General features: G+C 34.0%; 1 protein-coding gene across 2 annotated transcripts in view; it reads right to left on the bottom strand.

Moving 5' to 3' along the window:
- Positions 1 to 15962, bottom strand: part of TBC1D23 (TBC1 domain family member 23) — a 55164-nt gene that overhangs the window by 12801 nt on the left and 26401 nt on the right. For both annotated transcript variants that reach the window (XM_032406418.1, XM_032406420.1), the window contains 9 exons: positions 15296 to 15419; positions 12343 to 12467; positions 12206 to 12252; positions 11265 to 11368; positions 9801 to 9923; positions 8364 to 8456; positions 5949 to 6119; positions 3319 to 3361; positions 1488 to 1597 (listed from right to left, as the gene is read on the bottom strand). In XM_032406418.1, coding sequence (XP_032262309.1) covers positions 1488 to 1597; positions 3319 to 3361; positions 5949 to 6119; positions 8364 to 8456; positions 9801 to 9923; positions 11265 to 11368; positions 12206 to 12252; positions 12343 to 12467; positions 15296 to 15419 — 940 coding nt within the window. The remainder of the gene's footprint in view (positions 1 to 1487; positions 1598 to 3318; positions 3362 to 5948; positions 6120 to 8363; positions 8457 to 9800; positions 9924 to 11264; positions 11369 to 12205; positions 12253 to 12342; positions 12468 to 15295; positions 15420 to 15962) is intronic.

Genomic DNA, 15962 nt, shown 5'->3' with positions numbered 1-15962 from the left:
GTGGTGGGGGGTGGGAGGGATGGGGTGGCTGGGTGATCGACATTGGGGAGGGTATGTGCTATGGTGAGCGCTGTGAATTGTGTAAGACTGTTGAATCACAGACCTGTACCTCTGAAACAAATAATACATTATAAAAAAACAAAGAAAATTAACTTCTGTTGTTTAAGCCAACTACCTGGTTGTATTTTGTTATGACAGGCCTAACAGACCGATACACTAGGTAAAACCATTTTAGGGATGGGAATAAGAAATGAAAAATGAGGCTATATGTTGCATATATAAATGCATAAAGTCTGACATCAAAAACTAATGATGTAATGAATGGTGACTAACATAATGTAATAAAATAAAATTTAAAAAAATGCATAAAGTCTGAAACTACCTTCTTTATTCAATAAGAAGTAAAGTTATTGACCTTTTCTTAACTTCAATTACTCCATAAAAATAATCAAAAGTATAATCAGAATATCATTCATGTGGCTAAATTTTTAAACATTTATTCCTTATAAATTTTTGCTGTTTAAATATTTTCACCTAAGCCTTTAATTTCTCAAGAAAAATTATTTTTATGTACCTAATGTAATAGGCGTGAGTGTAATTCTTAAACTGTTTCACGGAATTGCTCCATACTCCCTAAAGGGCAAGTTAGCAAGAGGTGTCAGAAGTTTAAAAGTGTGCCCATCTTTTGCCCATTAATTACTCTTTAGAACTTGAGAAGGAAATTAGAAAGTGCCCTAGGATTTAGGTATTATTAGATGGAAAATTAAACAAATTTTAAAAAAAGAAATGCTTTTAAATAGGCATTTTATTTATTTTTAAAGTTTTTGTTTTAATTACAGTTAGTTAACATATAGTATAATGTAAGATTCTAGTGGTGGGGCTCCTGGGTGGCACAGTCCGTTAAGTGTCTGCCTTCAGCTCAGGTCATGATCCCAGGGTCCTGGGATGAGCCCTGTGACATCGTTATTGGGCTCCCTGCTCAGTGGGGAGCTTGTTTCTCCCTCTCCCTCTGCCACCTCTCTCAAATATATATATGGGTGGACTGAAGTTATAATCATGTAAATTTGTGGTGGGGGGGGGTACAGATATGGTCTGCAGGAGATGTGACCATAAGGCTCAGTATTCTTTTGGCTCATACTAATAGGGAGATTCCTAGAACCAGATCACTTGGGAGTCCCAGCTAGTCATAGGACTCAGTATTATCTCCATTGATATTTAAGCTGAAGCAGAAAATTGTCACTAGATGATACCAAACTGCAGCTGGACAGGGAGAAATCTGAATTCAGCAGGTGGATCTCCAGAACTCCTGGCTAGTTTAGATGTGCAGGCCTGTTCCATCATTACATTAACCTTGCAATAATATGACTCATCACTCTATGTGTTTGAAATATTTTGACTCCATTTCTGTTATGGTGAGAGTTTAACAGTTAGTCACCTTTCCTGGGCATTTATCCAAATCTGGCGACATATTCTACACATACACTTACATCAACAGAAGAATTGATACTGCTCCTTGAGCCTGAGGTACTAGCAATCCAATGGCCATATCCATTTTCTGGTCCATCCACATTTATGTCCGCCAGGTGCTGCTGCAGTGCTTAAGATAAACAAGAAGAAAAAAAACAATAGCTCACATTATCAACCCCCTTTGGAAAGATTCGTTACCAGAGAATGTAATAAACATGTCATAGCTGAATGAAAGAGGATCCAAAGATATAATTACAGGTATTTTTTTCTGTACCTCTGTAAAGGAATGAAGGACTCTCAGCTACAGAAAGCCTTCTTCTTCTTCTTCTAAAGCCCTCCGTACAACTACAATTTTTCATAACTGACCTTAAGGATGACAATAACTATATATAGACTTGATGTTTTCCTCTTTGGAAGGGAATCTTTAAAGTATTAAGAGATAATCTCAGCAACATTTTTATGACATAAGGGATTAAAAGAAAACCTATGGTGGCTTTTGTTTTACCACAGACATCTAATTAATCTTTCCCGTAGTAAAGAAGGTATTAACTGCTACGGAGAGATTATTTTTGAAAAAGAAATAATCCATAATTAGAAAAAAGCTTCTAAAACCTAGACTATACCATAGAAGACTGCTTTTCAGATACTTTTGATAATAAGCTTAATAACCAATTCTGTACCATGCTGTCAAAATTCCTAATAAATCACACTGGGCATAAGGCCAATACTTGCTTAACACTACTTATTAAAGTAACCCCTTTTGCAGACCACTCTGGGTATGAGCCCCAAAGGTTGTTAGTTATCAGGCCATGATATGTAGGAGATTAACATAATCCTTGCTAATATCAAACAAAGACCAAGAGGAAATAGATCCTAATCTATCAAAAATTCTAAGTTATAACACAAGATTGTATTAGGTCAGAACTTAATCCTTATGAGACTCTCATGATTCAAACTTATGATTCTACTACTCAACAAATATTAATTTTACTATTAAAGGCTCTTTATTTCTTAATTGAAATATACTTGACCTATAACACTGTATAAATTTAAGGTATACAACATGTTTGCTTTATATACTGTAATATGATTTCCATTTCGGCAATAGTTAGCACCTCTATCGCATCACATAATTACCATTTCTTTTTTATGGTGGCAATAATTAAGATTTAGTCTCTTCGCAAGTTTGATTATCATAATACAATATTGTTGTCTATGTTCACCATACTTACAGTACTCCAGGACTTATTTTTCTACTAGTCACAAGTTTGTACTCTTAACAACATTTGTAAAAAAGACAGGCTCTTTTTAATCTTTTTACCCTGACCTAATCCTTCATAAATTCTCAAATCTCTGCCTGCAGAGATTTGGCAATTATTTTACTATCCTGGATTATCAGACATTAGTCTGAAGATTTGAAAACATCAGTTTGTTTTATTCCATTCCATATTTTTTTAGCAGCTAATACTTTCAAGTAGCTCAAAAATTAAATAAAAATATAACAAAAAGGAAAGAGTATGAAAAGTATTCCTTCTACCCTTATTTCCCAGTCCTATCTATTCTACCTTCTCCATAAAGACAAATCATGTAGACTAGATGCTACTTTTTTACAAATACAAGCTCATTAAATATATCTATTGAAATAATCTTCCATTAAATATTTGCTCATTTCAACTGTCTATTGTGTTTGTCTGTTATCTATATGTCCTGCTTGCCTTGTCTTTTCTGAAAATATAGAATGACTGAAGAGAGAGTTTATCCATTAACTAATTTGGTCACTCCAAATCAGGTCTGGTGATATAATTTCCTCTGAAAAGTGGAGGCAAAGCGATTAATAAATTAAAACCTTACCCATAAATCCTCCACTGGCAATGCTCACATATTCTTTGTTTTTCTGTAAAAAAACCAGAACTTAAGTTATTCCAAAATGCAATTTAATTAAAACCTCTCATAGTTCTATAAACATTAACAAATGTAATATAAAGCTATACATTAGATTTCTGGACTTTTTCTTTTCTTTGACATTTTGGAAGCTGACAAAAAGATATACATAAATTTACCTTATACATTGTAAGGTCTGTGTTTGGGTGGAAAGAAGGGGACAACTTCATAGCTACTAACAATATTATGATTTTATTTGTATTATAGTTCCAATAATATAATGAAGAGTCAAACCAAAACCAGTAAAATTATATTTTTGGATATAATTAGAGTAGTTTTTAAAAGCTTTCAAAATATGTTGTGTCCTTCATAAAAAAGAAATATAAAAACAAATATTAGAGCTAATTATGAGTAAGAAATAACAGCATGTTACCATTTTACAAACTACTACAAAAATTAATGGATCTAATAAACAATGGCAAAGAAAGAATGAGACATAAAGAAGAGAGATATCGGGGCACCTGGGTGTCTCAGTCAGTTAAGCGTCTGCCTTCAGCTCAGGTCATGATCCCAGGGTCCTGGGATAGAGCCCCACATCAGGCTCCCTGCTTAGTGGGGAGTCTGCTTCTTGCTCTCCCTCTGCTCCTCTCCCTGCTTGTGCTCTCTCTCTCTCAAATAAATAAAATCTTAAAAAAGAGAGAGGGGCTTAGTCATTAAGCATCCACTTTTGGCTCGGTCGTGATCCCAGGGTCCTGGGATCGAGCCTGCATCAGGCTCCCTGCTCAGTGGGAAGCCTGCTTCTCCCTCTCCCACTCCCCCTGCTTGTGTTCCCTCTCTTGCTGTCTCTCTGTCAAATAAAAAAAAAAAAAAAGAGAGAGAGAGAGAGAGAGACATCTGGGTATGTACCTCCTGATAAAAGTTCACACCACCCAGGACTTCCTGTCCCCCACCAAGTCTCTAGATCTAACTACCAACTTAGAGGAAATACCAGGGACAGAACCTGATAAACAACACAATGTGAATGCAATCAGCAAAATTAGAATGTGGGAAACTCTCTATAAGACAAAGTAACCAGTTTTTCTAACGAATCAGCAAGGAAAAAAATTAGGAAAGGGAAATTATAAATTAAAAGAGACTTAAAAGATGTCAACCAAGTGCAACATCTTGTTTTGGGTCCTGGGAAAACCAGGGAAACCTGAACAATAGTTAGATTTTTTATAATAAAGTGTAATAATGATAATGTAGTTACGTCATTATAAAGAGTTTATAGGGTTCAATTCCACCTACTTTTGAATTTGTTTGAAATTTTCCATGATAAAAGTTAGGGAAAAAATTTCTATAACCACATCAAGAACTTGACTTATAAAAAAAAAAGTTCACAGTATTTCAAATTCTTGCCATGTGACAGGCCTTACAATATATAGTTTATACCAGAGAATTTTTAAAATAGGTCAATTAAATTTATAAGTAAAATGAGTCTCAGTTGCTATTTTTGTTTTTCTGTAAATTTCTAAAGATTTCTCCTTTAATAAGGTATAAAATTATCTTACAATCCCCTTTCCCCAAATACCTTGGTTCCTTCTCTGATTTTGTCTTTCAAGGATTCTTTCCCTTAGACTTATTTTCTCAAACCAAATGCCCAGTAAAATACAACATGAACAGAAAAGGATCCAACTTGAGTGGCTAGTCCAACACCATGCCCATGGTCTTCCTGATTCCACAGTTCAGGGTCATAAAAAATGAAGACTTTAATGTATAAACTATCAAAGAATAATCTAATAAATAACTGTTTTTGTAAAGAAAGAGCCATCACTGAGTGAAGCTTTGTAGAGAAGATAGAGGAACAGGTTGTATAAAATCACTAATACAAATTAGCTGTGCTGAAGACAACATCCGAACACAAAAAGGAAAGGTGGCTAAGTGCATTGAATAAATATACATGTATATTCTATTTCAAAGTAAAGAGATTAAAATGAAATATGTAGTTCCTGTAAAAAATACAGACATAAAGAGCAATACAACATAATAATCCAGAAATAGATCCTGATGCACTGAGGAATTCAGTGTATTAGAAAGGTGGAATTTCAAATTGATAGCACAACTGGGTAGCTATCTGGAAAAAAAATTTTTTTTTTTATTCCTACCTCATTTATTATACAAAAATAAATTCCAGATGGTTCAAGATCTAAATATAAAAAATAAATCAAGGGGTGCCTGGGTGGCTCAGTCAGTTAAACGTCTGCCTTCAGCTCAGGTCATGATCCCAGGGTCCTGGGATCGATCCCCGCATCGGGCTCCCTGCTCTGTGGGGAACCTGCTTCTCCCTCTCCCTCTACCTGCCGCTCCTCCCTGCTTGTGTTCTCTCTCTGTCAAATAAATAAATAAAATCTTTAAAAAAAAAAAAAAAAAATCACATAAGCATGTAAGCATGTAAGAAAAATCTCGAGAAGTCCTTTCTTAGGAAGACACAAAACCTATAAGCTGTAAAGAAAAACTACGTATAAATTTGACAATGTAGATAACAGTACAAAATTACCTATAACTTCTTAAAGGTGATAGCAATAACCACCAAGCAAAACTGAAAAACTCTGTCAGCATACCTGTAAAAAATGTGCCAGGACCATGTTCATATACATGTCTTCTTCCTCTCTACCGCTGCCCATAAAACAGAGGTGCTCCCCACCAGCAATGGAGCCGGACTCAATGGACTGCTTCTGTGCTTCCAGCAAAGATTTTACTGATTGTGCAAACTCAGATGGATTCTGGAGCATCTAGACAATTTTTTAAAAACTAAAAATGTGGCAAAATGGTATTGGACATACATTTCCAAATCTGAAATATTCTTCCAGGAAAAAAAAATTTAAATAGCTACCATAAAAACAAAGGAATAAAGGCTCTTATAAATAAAATTGCTGGGATAAGAGAAAAGAAATGTATATAAATGTACCCATAATACACTAGAACAAAAGTTGAAGATTCACAGAAAGATTAAATATGCATAGAAAATATTCTAAGAAAAAAATATTTTGTTGTTTCTTAAACAAGCTATGGTGTCATTAGGTATCATGACAAGAAAAGTTTAACACTGAGTAGAAGGGTCCATAAGTAAAAACAATACATTAAAACAAGGTGTATTTTTTAGTTTCCACTTATATGGCAAACAATGTATTTTTTAGAAGACAGAAATAGGAGAAGCCACTTTTATCAGCACTACTCCAGGTACTAGAGATAAAAGGATGAAAAATGTTAATTTCTTTCCCTCAAGGAAACAGATATGCCAATAACTACAAAAATCTGTTAAAATTCTTATAATAGAGCTACATAAAAAGCACAGTGAAAATCCAACAGAAAAATGGACAAAGAAAAGCAATTCGTAAATCAAAATACAAATAAATAGTACACTTACAAAAAGATGCTCAACATCACTTATAATTACCACTGTTTTTCACCCATCATTCTTGTAAAATAAAAAAAATAATTGGTAATGTGCTATGATGCAACGGTATGAAACACTCTCATCTACAGCTGTAAAGTGTAAGCTGGTTCTGTCTCTTTAAAGGATGATAAGGCATTTCTAGTAATGTTTTACATACTCACATCCCTCAAACCAACGGTTCTACTTTTAGAAGCCTCTTTTACAGAAATATTTGCACAAGTTCACAAAACTTGTATAAGGATCTAACTGCAGCATTGTTTACTACAAGAAAAGTGAAAATAACCCAAATGTACATCAACTGGGCAACAAATTATGGTATATCTGTACCATGGTTCACTCTACAGTCATTGCCTGGCTGGCTCAGTCAGAGCATGCAACTCTTAATCGTGGGGTCGGGAATTTGAGCCCCATGTTGGGCGTAGAGTAAAAATAAATACATAGATAAAAAAAAAAAAAATACATAGATAAAATGTGGGGATACTAAAAAAGAGAATGTACTTAAAAGGAAAGATCTCTAAGAAACAGTTTGCTGAAAAAGCAAGTGAACTGTTAAGTGAAAAATTTAGTGAAAAAAGTAAACAAGAAATACATAAATACACATTAAAAGGTCTGGAAGATTAAACAAGCTGGTAATAACTCTGGAGATACTCTTTTGAGTTTTTGAAGAAAAAAATCAAATATTCATGAATCACTCGAGCAAATTTTTAAATAAGCATAAAAGAAGGACCATCTAACCCCCCCTAGACAAGTCAAGGATGAGGAAGGCTCAGGGTTCACTTTCAGGATGCAAACAAGCTTGATCACCTTCCTTACTTAAAACACCCAAAACTGTCTGAGTTTTCCTCTATTTTACGTAAGTTTCCTCTCAACACCACCTAAACCCCTCACTATCACCTTCTCAGGCCTCAGCGTCACCTTTTTCAGATGAGATGGGAAGAAGGGCAGATCGCATAGTCAGCAAAAAGGGTTACACCTCTTTCTCTCTTCACCATCCATGAGACTCTTATAACCCAGAATGGTTTAAATGATGTCTATCCCACTCTAAGTATTTTTGACAATATTTAATTATTTACTTCATCTACTCTTTTAATTAAAGTGACCCTTAGATAGCAATTTTAACAAGTGAGCATCGATATGCCAGATACTACTCTTATTAAATACTAGTTTATTACATGCATAAGTACTCATGATTTAAAAACGGCTTATAGTAAAAAGTTTTAAAACAATTACCCAATTATAGTAAGAGCTTATATTTATAGAGTACTTACTAGATGCAAGGCACTATGCTAAGTGCTACATCAGACAACTCACAGTAAGAAGTTTAGAATTTACTGACATAACAATGGTAGGCATTAGTAAGCCACAGTTAACTGTTTGCATCTATCCTTTATCATACTTAAAGAGTGTCCTAGTGAAAAGGAAACCTGAAAACAATACTTTTGTTATAAGGGCAGAGACCCCTCCTTAAGCAGAAAGAAAATGTACCAATCTGGTACATGTATATTTATTTATGAACTAAAGAAAAAAAAAAACCTTTTTATTCTCTTTATAAAAAATTTTAACTAGCATTTATACTAACCAGATCTGAATCTAAGTGGAAAGCAGTTGATAAATGCCCAGCATTATACTGTTCTGCAGGACGGCAATCCACCACAAAGAACCGGACTCCTTCCTAAGAGGAAAACAACATCTGAGATACTGGAATTTGCCATGAGGGTCACATTTCACACAATATAATGTTACAATTAGCCAAAGGAGAGGGAACAGATTTATTAAAAACAAAACAAACAAAAAAAAAACAACAAAAAACAGATCTTACAGAATTAGGAGGACCCAATTAGAAGAGATGCAAGAAAATAACCTCAAGATCTTAAATAACTATATTCATTTTCAACAGTTAAAACACTTTATATATACTGTTCTTGACTAGAAAGTCTTAAAATATGTAGCAGGAGAATGTCAGTTTGAGCTATAAAACTATGTTGGAATTTAAAATTTTAATGTGTATCATGTTAAATATATATTTAAAAACTACATAGTTATAAACACAGATCTAGATACAATTACTATTTCTGCAAATAAGTCCACAAGTTGCCAGCAATTCAATTCATATAGGAACTAAACATCTTGGGATGAGAGGAAGTTCTGCAATGCCAGTCTGAGCTGAAGAAATTCACATGAGGATCTTTAAACTGGGTTACAGCTTTTCATTTGTTTTTTTTAATACTAGTTCTAATAAGGGGCGCCTGGGTGGCTCAGTCAGTTAAGTGTCTGCCTTCAGCTCAGGTCATGATCTCCGGGTCCTGGGATCGGGCCCCACGTCGGGCTCCTTGCTCAGCGGGGAGCCTGCTTCTCCCTCTGTCCCTCCCCAGCTCATGCTCACTTTCTCTCTCTCAAATAAATAAATAAAATCTTTAAAAAAAAAAAAAATAGTTCTAATAAGAAAAGTATGTGAAATGTTTGTTTTAAAAATATTATAAAACACCTGTCTTTCCATGCCCATACTTCTTCCCTCCATCTTGGAAATACACCCCACCTTCCAAATACACATACCCATGTTAACTGTTCCACTACTAGTAATAAAGAACATATACTGAAAACACTGGCTCACTAGATTTTTATGAAGATAGCAGTAGACAGAAAATTATGGTATATCCTCAATTCTCCTTTGTTATATGCTCTATGGCATCAGACCATCTAATTCAATTAGCTGTATGATTACCCAGAATTTAACTATTAAACGCTAAATTCACCATTTTAAGTACTTTATACAATACTCAGTTGCTTTGTTAAAAAATGAAATAAGATTTGGCAATTTACAAAAATAGTTGTCAAGAATAATTATTGACAACTAAAATAACACACAAGCTGGCAACACATTAATCATTCAAAAAAGCAACAGCTACATTGTTGCAGTAAATTAATTTTGTGGGAATCCACAAACAGGGAGGAAATGTTGGTTCCTTGCATTTAAAAGGGGCATTCCTCTGACAAACTGTGGGTTTTCTTTATTTACCCCTTGAAGCTGATTTGCTTGAAGGATCTCTGACACCGAGATGGCCAGACAAAGAGCCTGACTCAGATCTGCATCATCATCCTTAATTCCCAACAAAGTACTACCAAATAGATGGTGATTATCCTGTTTGAAGAGAAATTTTTAAAACATCACAAAGAAAAACAAAATTAATCTTTCTTCCAAAAAATATTCTTAATAAACCATGATGAAAGGTAAAATAATTACATAACACTCTTGAGTCATGTGACTTTTAAAACTTAATATTATATCATCTCAAATATTGCAGGCCAAAGGCGACAAAAAGGCTATATACAAAGTCCTTGTCACAGTTCACACAAAATAAAAGACTGTGAAAAAATAAAACATTCTACACAGCTATTTTCTATATCACCTGTAGTTAAATATTAAATTTTAAAAATGGTTATAACTTTTCAAATTTTAACATAATAAAAACAAAAGGCAAAATTATGTAATACACTGATCTACAGCCTGATTTAATTAGCAACTGCTAGTGCAGATTATTTACTATGTCTGAAGAATAAAAGCTGTTCCTCTTAAAAGACTGAAAGGCTTCTTTTTCATCCAGCATCCTAAACCACAACCCCATCATCTGACTTGTTTGACATTGCTAAGAACTGAGGTGGTCTACATAAGGCAATTATTAAAATAGCTGAAATTAGTCCCTAGAAATGAATCTCTTTTTTAATTAATTAGTTTCAGGGGAAATGTTTTTAAAAGGTTTCTCTTGTCTGCCTTCTGAAACGTATTACACTGAACATAATTTAACCTCATCTTGATGTTTCAGTGACATGACCACCAACGAGCAATCATTATGGTAGAATGCCTAAAAAAAAATGAATAAAAGACTATAATGCTCTCACGGGCACCTGAGGTCACAGACAAACCCATTTACTTTATAAATGGTACTTCTGTGCCTCCTCCACTATTAGCTTTTGCTTCTCGGAGTTTTACTTTCTAGGAACTCACACCACTCATGTTTCTAATCTGGTGTCCTTTCACTTGAAAGCACTTGAGAAAGGTTCTAAGTCTCTGTGCAGCTAAGGGACCCTTTTTTGTTCATGAGACAGCTCTGCATCACTAAAATTGCACAAAGCTGAACTCCAAATAAAGGAGGCATAATTATACACCCTCCATCAGATTTCTGAAATTTTTAAAGTCAAGAAAGCACTAACTTAAGAAATATCTCAATTTTCTCATGATCAGAAGTAACTAATAGAGTAGAAATGAAATAGTTCCTAGCATATCTGTATACTATCTTTTTAAATTTGTGTGTTCCTCTAGTAGGGAGAGTATTTACAGTGAAAAATCACATAAAACTGCAACACATAAAAAGAAAGAAAAGAGTGACAACCTAGAGTATTTTAACTTAAGTAGACACAACGTAAACCATAAAACAATGTACAAAATGTGAAATACTGAAGCTGGTAATTTCTTGTCTTCTACCTTCCTGAAAGAAGCTGGTGTTTTACTGCAATAATACTGAGCCAGAGAGAAGAGATCTTCTATATCTTCTAGATTCAAACTGGATGGAGTATTTTCCAAGAACTCTGAAAAAAGATTATAGATATGAGAACATTTTAAAAATTGTGATGAATACAATCATGAACATTATTTACATATCAAAGCTGGAGTATCTTCAACATAATAAAAACTACATAAATGGAATCTTAACAGCAATGCCTTTAAAACTGTTTGAGGAGAAGCAGAGTTCCCCAAAAGAGCTGAAACTGGTAATGCAATTCTGCTGTTAGTATAAGATAGGTTCAGGCAATCAAATCAAATTCATTAGCCTTGATGGCAGTATTGTGATTTATTTAACAAACACATGTTAAGTGCCAGGGCCCCTGGAGTTCCTGACCTAAGGAACTCTGTCTTGTGTGAGAAATGTAAAAATAAATCACTGTAATGTAGCAAGATAAAACACCACAATACAAACAGTACAAGGTGGCAGGCAATATAGAGAAGAAGTAACTTAATCTCTGTGAGTGCTAGAATGGGGAGAACCCAAAAGAACCATATTTCCACAATGGAAATAATTATGAAATCTGAGTACGCAAAGGTAAATTAAGGAAAAAGGAAGAAGAAAGGAAAGAGGGGAGAGAGAGGAGGGCATTTGATACGAACAATGAAACCAAAGTAACAGTATATGAAAAGGAATTGAAAGAGTGAAAAAACATGGAAGAAATGAACAAGGATGCAAAATGGAAAGAAAATAGTCTTCAAGATCTGCAAAAAAAAAAAAAAAGATTTGCACCTGCAGTGTGTATGAGTTGAATGAAACCTCAGAGTTCTGTAGACTAATCTCTTAAATTTATAGATGAAGAACCTGAGTTTTAGAAAATAAAGTGACTTGAAATATTTTCTCTACGTTAAGTGATACTTACGGATAACTTCTTCTTTGCTGTCCGACTCCTGGGCCAAAATAACTTCTCTGTAAAAAGAAACAAATGGATTTGAGTTAAATATTAACAGAGCACCCTGAGAATAGAAAGGAGAAAAATCTAAGCAACTTGATACTTACTTTGTATTAACAAGGATTATTAACATTAAGAAATAAATAAAAAATGGATCTGCTTGTTGTAGATATCCATCCCATATTGCCTGAGTGACTTCAATGGAACAGTAACATGCAAAAAGGCTTCCAAGCTGTAATCAGGAAATGAAATGAGACATAAACCACTAGAAATGACCTGTTCTTTTAAAAGTATGAAAGCATATGTGTAAGTAACATTACATCAAATTATCTGCACCTGATACTTAATGTGTAGCTTAATTTTACTGTATGTAATGCAAAGGCAGAATATGTGGATTCAAGGCACAATGAAGCCACTTATTATCTGTGTGACTTAAGGCACATTACTTAACCTCTAAAGCTTCCATTTCTACTTCTTAATAAAAAAAAAAAAAAAAAGGAATACTGCTACCCTTCTTCTACCACTGTTGGGAAGAGAGAGATAATTAACCTAGAGTAACTAAAGTAACTAGGACCTATCTGCCATAGCATAATAACTAATATAACTACCACTATAAGGGTAACTAGCATAATTATTATGGTACTTAACTTATAAGGTAACTGCAAGGATCAAACATGGTAACTTAAGAACATAGAGAAAAGTTTTAATGACAATATAAGGTGAATTGCTGCCAAAGCTTACTTGTCCATCATTTGAAATAGAAGAGACAAATTTATATCCCTCAATGTTTCAGGAGCTCTGTGGTTTTCTATTTCCAATAAAAGAGTTGTTTAAGTTTCTCTAGAGCCTGTGTTTTAAATTGCATAAACTCAGTGATATTTTTAAAATATTCAATTTTCATTAGATACAGAAACAATTCCATCTAGAGGTTTAAATTTAAAACATTTTTAATGGCTAATGGGAACATATACATTAGTGCATATTTCAGTACTAAACTACTGTCACATATCCTTTATTAGCTATCACTTATTTTAAATATTCTCATAACAGGCTTCAAAGTTGACATTTTTCTCCCAGTTTATAGGTGAGGAAATAGACTGGTATTAAATAACCTTCCCAAGCTCACAGAGATGGTGAGTGGTGGTGTTTGCACTAGAAAAATGACCTGATATTCCACAGCCAGCTAACTGCCATTACACTTGACCACAAAGTTTTTAAAATATATAATACTACTAATGTTTTTTGTTGTTTCAAAAATTACTATTACAAATAAGATTACTATTACAAATACCAAATATGTACATACAAACAGAATCACAATATATGATCATCAGTAACTCACGTAGCCAAACTACAGCTATCCCTGCATTGCTCACAGTTACAGCTCCTCAAGGTTTAGGAACTGGTTTTAACTGTTTCATCTCATGATTAAAAAAAAAAAAAAAAAAGGACTCCATTCCATAGACATGATACTAGTAGCAAGAACAAACTATGTGGGGCACTGATTGAAGACAGAACAGTTGTTTTAGTACTTAGTTAAAATCTGCTACCAGCACTGAGGACTAATTCAGAGATCTGGCAACAGAAATGGCAGAAGTGACAGGAGAGACCTCTGTTAGATATCAGAATGCTTAAGAGAAATAGTTTTCACTTCAACACAAATAAGTACATTGAATGGCAACACGTGTATCTCAGAGAAACCATAATTTTACAGGTATTTTATTATTTTAACTCAAAGCAACAAGATTGTGACTTAGAACTAAAGAGTAGGCTGCTGCAGTTTGAGATTTAATATGCCAGAGTTGAAACCAGTTAGAATTCTCTAAGTACCATTTCTTGAGTGTTTACTTACCCCATCACCCTCCAAGATAGGTACTATTATTATTATTATTCCCATTTTACAGATAAAGAAATTGAGGCTCAGAGGCTAAATGTCTTAAATCACATAGTTAATAAGTGGCAGAAAGGAATCCTTTCTGAAGAAAAGTTAGGTTAAGACATGATCAAGGAATATGTTTAATTTCTGAATATACATTCTTCCAGCACCCAATCACTGTTTAGAAAAATTGTCAAGTTAATCTAGAAGAGAGGTTCTCAAAGCGTAGTCTAAGGAGCCCTAGAAGTCCCCAAGAGTATTTACAGGGGAGTCCATGAAGTCAAAACTATTTTCATAATGATATATAAACTTTAATTGCCTTTTTCATACTCATTTTCTCACAAATGAACAATACTTTTCTGAATGCTACATGAACTGTAGTATCATCACAGATTGAATAAAGAAGCAGATATGAGAATCTACCTATCTGTGATCTAGCCAAATACTGAGATTCACAAAAATATAGAACAACGTCACTATTCTCACTAATTTTCTTTTGGAAAATACAGTTATTTTGCATTAGAAAAATAGGCCATTTATGTTAACATGTAATAGATTTACCACTACTTCTAAATGAATATTTTAAATTTCTTAGTTTTAATTTCTAACCAACATAATGGATCCTAAATAGATACTGAGTATAAGAGGTCCTGACACCAAAAGGTCTGAAAACCACTGACCTAGAATAATAAAACTTCCCAATGAAAATATATAGAATAACAGAGCTGAGATGTACTTTATATTCTTTTATACTGATCATTTGACAATCTTAAGACATTTTCCTTATGATTAGGTATCAATTTTTATACACACTGTCAACAATTTAATCACACAAAGTTCTAAAGTGAACTGATCCATATCACATATTTACATACATTACATGCATATATTTGCACATATTATATACAGCTATCTCAAATATATTATATATAGCACGTATACAGGTAATATATGTGAGATATATGTAAAACAACCAAAGGCTAAACTTCATTTTAAATAATCTGAACATAGGCAAGAGCTAAAAAACCAATTTTTGAAGTGCCAAAAATTTTACTCCTTTGGTTTAAGTAATAATGGTCTATAATTTAGTATTTTTATTTCTCTTCCTTGGGAAAAGAAAAAACCTAACTATAGTTTAATAGAAAGCTATTTTTCATTAAGTGTTCCTACTTTCACTTTATTACCCAGTTGAGTGCATAGGAGTCTGGAGTAATTTTCTTTGTATCAAGAAAAGAACAAAGCTCAGGCTCGTGATACTGGATGAGTAATCGGAAAAGATGAAATGGTCTTCCCTTCAGAGAACAATCCCTAAAAGAAAGAAAGGCAAGGTTTTTGCATTAATGGATCAGAAATGGTCATATTAGTAACCAGTCCTCCTGCAATACCCACTTCTTCCCCCCACCCCCAAAACACCTGAACTTCACAGCATTCATAACAAAGCCTATCTGATACAATCAGGTTCAGAACACCTAATATACTTGACTTGACAGAAAGTTTGTAGAAACAGTAGGTCTACAGCCAACTCTAGGGAGATTCTCTCCAGGTAAACCCAGGTAGCACTCAAACAAAAGGACTGCAGGGACCACTGAAAACAGCAGGACCATTTAGGTTATTTTGATAAGTTCTGGATCCCAAAAGGATATCTATAGAGTTCCAAAGAAGTCCAGCCCTCTTCTTCCCTACCAAATAAGAGGAAACTTAGAAAGACTTCTGGTTAGCTCCACAGTTAACGTATTCAAGTAGGGATGTCCTTTAACAAAGGCAAAAGTGTGAAATGGCCACAGGTGAACAAAATACTGGACCAGAGCCTTAGAAGCTGTTGAAATGGCCTGGGTACTAGTGCTCAGAATG

This window comes from Phoca vitulina, unplaced genomic scaffold (assembly GCF_004348235.1).
Source record: "Phoca vitulina isolate PV1807 unplaced genomic scaffold, GSC_HSeal_1.0 scaffold8, whole genome shotgun sequence".
Classification (NCBI taxonomy): domain Eukaryota; kingdom Metazoa; phylum Chordata; class Mammalia; order Carnivora; family Phocidae; genus Phoca; species Phoca vitulina.
Note: the sequence above shows the minus strand (reverse complement) of the source record. Positions and strands in the feature narration are given on the sequence as shown.